Genomic DNA, 6,686 nt, shown 5'->3' with positions numbered 1-6,686 from the left:
ATGGTCCTTGTTTGCTATATGTGGTATATTAGGGAATCTTTTTCCATTTTCATCACGTTAGTTTCTCTCTGCTTGTGAATTTTTTTGCATTCCATCAGGCGCCCTTTATTACTTATTACCTCAAGCTTTCTTTTTCCCTACACTAAGTCTTCACGTTCGGTAGGCAGAAGTCTTTTGTACAATGTCCAGTATTTGCTGTGTCATCATTATCTCTATAGCATATCCCCTTCCTTTTTATTTAAGTGCTGTTCCCTTTAAGATGCTTTTCACTCAGGTCCTATTTTGTTCCATAGATCCTATTCCTTCGGATCCTGTTATTAGGTCTATAACCCCTGTTTATCAGGTTCTGTTTATCACTGTCATTTTTGTAATTATTTCAGTTTCATTTCTGATGGGGGTATCTGGAGAATTAGCACGTAGGTAACACAGTGAAAGCTTAAGTCTTGAAGGAACATTGCTAACTACCAAACTACCTGATTGGCCTATCGTACGACTTTGATTGAACTAGAGACCTTATAGCGAACACAGATAAGACAATTTCCTTCAAAGTTGTGCTTGTCATCCGCTGAATCATTGTAATTGTTGTTGACCTGTGATTTATGCGGCTGGTTGTATCTCAGTGCAGTGCTAGGACTTCCACATACGGTGACTGCACCATTGTAATGTGACTTTTTTTTTTTTTTTTTTAATTCCCAGACAAGTTTGTTTTGCTGAGGAAGGATAATGACTTTGGATTATACCAACCATGTAGATCACAAGAGTTCACTTTTAAGCACTGGTTCTGTTGGTGACTGATTAAAAAATATGGCAGAAAGTGCCTTAGCCTTGTTTGCTGTGCGCTTTCTGTATTGAAAAGGTATATTTACGTCACGACAGATTGGAGAGACCTAGTTAGGGGTGAGTGGCTTGGCGTATGTAATAACCCTACGGTCAGGTAGAGCTAATGATTACCAGACAAGCATGGCCATTTTTCCAGTTTGTCCCTTTTTGACTGGCATAAAACTTGTAGTGAACGATGTAATGTGGTTACAGCCAAATTTCTGTTTCTCCTAGGGTGAGTGGTCTGACCTAATTAACCTTTAGTTAGTTTAGTCAGTGACCTCTCACACTAACTTATAATCCTTTAAGGTTTTGTTTTTTGACTGGTTTAAGACGTTTAGTGAATGATATGTATTCAGCTTAATTCCCTTATGATTTTTGTCTATATTCTGTAATTTTAGTGTCTTGATTTAACCCTTCAGTATAGAAACGTCCAATATTTTATTCTTGCTGTCTCTGGCTGATTATATTCTTCTCAGGAGAGCATCGTGCTAATGAGGAGGTTAGTTACTGTTACATCTAACCTTTCCAGTTTGCAAAATTTCTCCTGAGCTGAATAACATAATTTGGAGTCAGCAAGTATATAATGAAAACTACGTCCTAGAACTGAAGGAAATGAAGCAAACTTAATATATTGGAAACAGCCTAAAATCCTTATGAGCTTTTGTTTGCGTTTCGTGTCACAATGTTCACGAGTAGGGGTAGTGGGGGAGGGTCCTGGGGGTGGCTGTGGTGGTGGTAGGAGGGGTTTCGGAGGGTGGGGAGCTGAGGGGAGAGGTGAGGGGAGCCGCATGGAGACCTAAGGAAGGGGAGGTAGCAAGTGGGGTGGAGGTTGCAAGAGGGGAGGAAACTGCTAGTGGGGAAGTGGTTGCGAGAGCAGAGGACACAGCCACACTATAAGGGGGAGGGGAGAGAAGTGGGGGAGGGGGAGGGGGGAAGGGGGAAGCCAAGGGTCCGGCGGCTGCAGCAAGGGGAGAGGAGCCCCCTAAAAGCTGTGAGTAGCCTGTGAGGAAGCTGAGATCATGGGGGTAACGCTGGGCCTCGGCAGTCTGCTGTTGCCGCACTTGGTCCAAGCCACGGAAGTCGAATTTGTAGGCGTACCGTTTCCCGTGCACCTTGGTCATGATGTTCTTGTCGTAATAGTATCTGCAATCATGGCATGAGATTATTAAAGGAGCAGGCGAGAGGGGGAACATTGTACACTGAATTCACTGATTGTGTATTGTTTGATTTTAAAAGGGATTGTACTTGCTTGCATGTCACCCTTAATCACCTGATGGCAGCTGTCCATTCTGCTTTGTCTCAACTGCATCTTTGTTCAGTCAGTCCGCTAATTGGGAGGTCATTATGTAGGACATCAACACAAACCTGGTGCTCTGCCCCCTGATTCACACTCGTACATCCTTTAACTCCATTTACAGCCTTCATTCAGGGAAGCATCACATCTATCTGTTCTTTCCAATATCTCCGTGCTGAAACCTGTGCATGTCCTCGCCCTTTATCATCCAGGTTTCACTACCCTGACACATTGCACATATCACATGCAGCATACAGTTTTCCCCTGGTGTAAAGAGAGTCCCCTTAACCTCAAGAGAAATAAGTTCCTAAACGTCTTTGATTCATTCCAAAACCTGACTGTGGAACACACCTCCTATACACTATAGGTAATTAATGAACAAAATAGGTGAACGGACAGTTGAGAACATAATTTAACGACTGTAATAACCTGTTAAGGAAAGAATTTAATGAAGGAACAAGTGATGTATTTTGGAGGAGCCTCGTACCTGTAATAAAGAGGAAAAATTAGTGCATAATGTTCGTTATCAGGGAACAAAATTACAGTGATAATGAGTCTTCTAGTATATCCGTGCTAACACCAGACTGATTTGTCCGTCTTTGGTGTGATGCCTTGGACTGAAAGAGTTTGGAACAGACTGTATTAGCCCCTTCAGTTTCTTCCCTTAGGCTTCATTCATCCTGTTCCCCCTCTTATCCTTTGCCTGTCATCATCATTACCCCCTGTTATCATCATTCTGCATCATTTTGCTGCTCTTCCCTCACTTCCTTTACCCCCCTTTTCAACCATCTCCATTCCTTCCTCAGGTCCAGCGCCTCTTTCATCATCACCATTACTAATCTATCTTTCCCTGTCCTTCCATCTTTCCCCACACCGTCTCACCTCTCCTCGAGACAGAATATTATAATTTAGATTTAGGTCAGTCTTTTTTTTTTTTTCCTGGGCCCTTCGGTCGGGGTCCACATGACCTTTATCTTGCCTAGCTATGTCTTCTTTCATCTTATTCCTTCTCCTTCTCTATATATGTTTTCATTATCACCTCGTCATTTAAAGTTTTCATCATCTTTTCCTGTATGGTAACATTCCAATATTCATAATCTTTCGTGCAGCATCTGTTCAGGTTATTCAGTCCCTTTTTCCAGTCCTCCCATCGTAGTCATTTTGCATATATCCCTCTCCGTCTTCTCCCACTTATCTCCCTCTCACCTCAACGCTCGAGACAGCTTATCGTAATTCATGTTGGGCTTGGACTTCCTTTCTCCCCATCTCCTTGCCACTTCGTCGGGGTCCAGGATCTTGAACTCCCCCGCCGTCCCCTCCCACGTGATGACGCTGGAGTTCGCCGGGTCAGCCAGCAGCTCCAGGAGAAATTGCCACAGCTGGATTTGACCTGACCCCTGCGCCGCCAGACGGGATGACCTCGGCCCCAAGAGCTCGTACGGGTCAACTGTTGGGGAAGAGGGTTGTTAGAGTGGGCGAATTGGAAGTGATGAGGCCCCTTGAGATGTTGATTGATTGGTGGTTTTAAGTGGTTTGGTGAGATACGTTAAGGTGTTGATTGATTGGTGGTTTTAAGTGGTTTGGTGAGATACGTTAAGGTGTTGATTGATTGGTGGTTTTAAGTGGTTTGGTGAGATACGTTAAGGTGTTGATTGATTGGTGGTTTTAAGTGGTTTGGTGAGATACGTTAAGGTGTTGATTGATTGGTTAGTTTGGTGAGATTGGTTCAGATGTATGTAATTAGTTGGTTGGGTGCGCCGAAGTACACAAGGACCATTCCGAAGAGGTTGGGTAAAATGAATTGTTTGATGAAATAATAGTTGGTTACTTTGTCTTTTTGGTTCTGTTGAGGTTAATTAGTTGTTTTGGTACACAGGGGTACTTAGAAATTGCAGAGAGCAGAAGACCTATTGTCCCATGTCGAGGTTATCTGCGGGGGTGATGCTACTCGTAATTACAAGATCAAATCAATGTGTATAATAAAGATAAGGAGGAAGACTGCCCCTCAACCATCACACATTTTGGGATAATATTCGGCAGGAAAATGATTGAAAAAGACCATCATTGCTGAAAACAATAGCTACTTGATTTTTTTTTTAAATTAGAAACGTTTTTTTTTTTATTGTTTAAGTGGTGGGTTGAATAAGTTCGGTGGTTTGGTGAGGCTAGTTGACCTGTGATTAGTTTGAGTGGGTGAGTGATTGGACGTGGGTTCTAATTGAGACTGGTAGGGTGGTTAGAGTAGTTTATTCTACATGGGTCGTTAGGTGACGGTAGTTAGGCAGTTATGTGATGGCGATTGGGTTATTTTGAAGGTTTTCCGAGTGTAATTTGATGACTGTTAGGTGAGTGGATGGTTAGGTGAGGCTGGTTGAATGGACATGTCATTTTTATCAGTCTGATTCTTTCCTGTCACACGTATAACCCTCTTTAGTTCGATGACCTCTTTTATTTTACATTCCGACGACTTTTGTTAAACCTACGAGAGGTGTCTAGTGGAGAAGGGGTTAGAAACACTCCCCATTAGCCTGTTTGCTACGAGAGCTTCCTGTCACCCAGTAATATCATTGCCTTTTTCGAGCGTACAGACGGATTTTAAGTTGCCGTAGTCCTTCAGCCACCTCGACGAATTAATAGGTGTGCCTAATATACGTCAGTCATGCTTTACTGTCACGCTCTTTTGACTACGGGTACACAGTGTTTAAAACTAATTCCTGCAAGCCTGTTTATTTGCTTTGTATTATTAATGTAGTTTTGTGTACATTTATCGTTTTTTTTTATAATTACTTTGGTTACCTGATTTGAAAGGCTGCCGAAGCGAACGAAAATTCCTTTACTAGAATAAGTAAAAAAAATAAATAAATAAAACATTATTTATTAAATGATACGTAATGATTCCATCGTTGGCAAAGGGTATTTCATTTATCAAGCCCGAAGTAACCCATGAAACATATACAATTTTCCAGTTATTCACCGCTGACGTGAATACAGAAACTAACAACGATTAAAACCACCAGTTACGCATTTATATATATATATTTTTTGTAATGCAAGGAAGAAGGAACCAAAGGCCAGAAGCCCGGAAGATTACCTGTCTGCAGTTATTTTGTTCTTTAAACTGAGGAACACTGCCATAGTCTATATCAAACTGTATTAGTAAGTTTATATAGCTCGTCATTTATCTCTATGTATTGTGATTATCGTTGCCATGGTTACCCGAGTTGGCGAAGTGGAGGTATTCGGCGGAGGCTGCCCACACCGGCATCCTCACGCCCACCTGCGCCCACACCGCCCACGGGGACGCCACAACAGCTGCTGCACCACGCCCACACCCGCCAGACAACCAGTGTGCCGCCCCAGCCCGCCCGAAGCCCAGAATCACGCCCGTATCTTCATCCCGCCCATGCTCATCGTCAGGGCCAATCAGGAGCGGGTACGGCACGCAAGCCACGCCCCCTAGAAGCGAGGACCAATCGGTGGGGAGCCTCGGCCACGCCCCCAACAGCTGATCGATGACGCTAAACCAACCCAGCCAAAGTCTTTCGCTTAATCCCGCCTGCTTAGCCGCTCAGGGCGTGGCTTAAGGAGGGGCTTATGCGTAGTTTAGTGCGTGGTTTTGGGTTTGGAAATGGACGGGGATGGGTTTTGTTTTTAGCTGGTTTTACTGGGGGTGGTTTTGCACAATCAACCTTGCTAAAGTCTCTCGCTTAATCCCGCCTACTTAGATGCTCAGAACGTGGCTTAAGGAGGGGGATTTATGCGTGGTTAAGTGTGTGGTGTGGGTTTAGAAATGGGAGAGGATGGATTTGTTGCATGGGTTCTTGTAGCGATGGTTTTGCGCTCTTTTTCCCGGACGAACGATAGTGAAACGCGGGTTGGAAGTCCGTAGAGTTTAAAGGCTGGGATTTTGCTATATTTTCACCTGCCGGGATTTTTTTTTCTCTCTCTCTGTTGGATGTAGGTAATAAACGTCGTCTATAATATTACTTTTTTAAAGGAAAATAATGGATATGGAATCTTTTTTTTTTTCCTTATGCGTATTTAATGAATGACGTCGTTTTCGTACATTCTTCTTTTTCTTTCTTGTATCTAAATTACACCACTTTTTTTTTTTTTTTTTTGGCGTTTATGATGTACGCCTGATAATTTCACTTATAGATATTCCCTTTTTTTAACGTGTCAGATCGACGTCTTTTACGGTATTCCGACTTCCGGACGTACGAGTATATTTATAAACTTGTTGATTTATGATTATTATTATTATTTTTTAATTTGTAGTACAGTCTTAGCGAGGAACGCGAAAGAGATTTAGCTACAGAAGAAGAGTATTCCCTGGTTTCGTAATCAGCTCACTTATTTTTTTTATTACTACTTATTTTATTGACATTAACACTGCTTCTTTATTTCTATGTTCACCTTTTGTATCCTTATTTACCATCCTTATTTATTTTTAACTTTTCTATATTTTTTTTCACTAATTTCGTATTTTCGTATTAATTTTTTGTCAAATATCCTCGTATTTTCTCCTCTATATATGTTCGTACTTTTTCCACTAGTGTTCGGCTTTTCA

The 6,686-nt window shown here is 42.2% G+C and overlaps 1 protein-coding gene across 1 annotated transcript in view; it reads right to left on the bottom strand.

Annotated features, from left to right (window-relative positions):
- Window positions 1–1,508: 1,508 nt before the first annotated feature.
- LOC145410663 (uncharacterized) overlaps window positions 1,509–6,686 on the bottom strand; it is a 129,401-nt gene continuing 124,223 nt past the window's right edge. The window contains exons 5-6 of the mRNA XM_080280777.1: window positions 3,323–3,563; window positions 1,509–1,965 (exon numbers count right to left, since the gene is read on the bottom strand). Coding sequence (XP_080136903.1) covers window positions 1,509–1,965; window positions 3,323–3,563 — 698 coding nt within the window. The remainder of the gene's footprint in view (window positions 1,966–3,322; window positions 3,564–6,686) is intronic.

The sequence above is a fragment of the Coenobita brevimanus genome, chromosome 86, assembly GCF_032717465.1.
Source record: "Coenobita brevimanus isolate Jiangsu-jjx chromosome 86, ASM3271746v2, whole genome shotgun sequence".
Taxonomy (NCBI): domain Eukaryota; kingdom Metazoa; phylum Arthropoda; class Malacostraca; order Decapoda; family Coenobitidae; genus Coenobita; species Coenobita brevimanus.
Note: the sequence above shows the minus strand (reverse complement) of the source record. Positions and strands in the feature narration are given on the sequence as shown.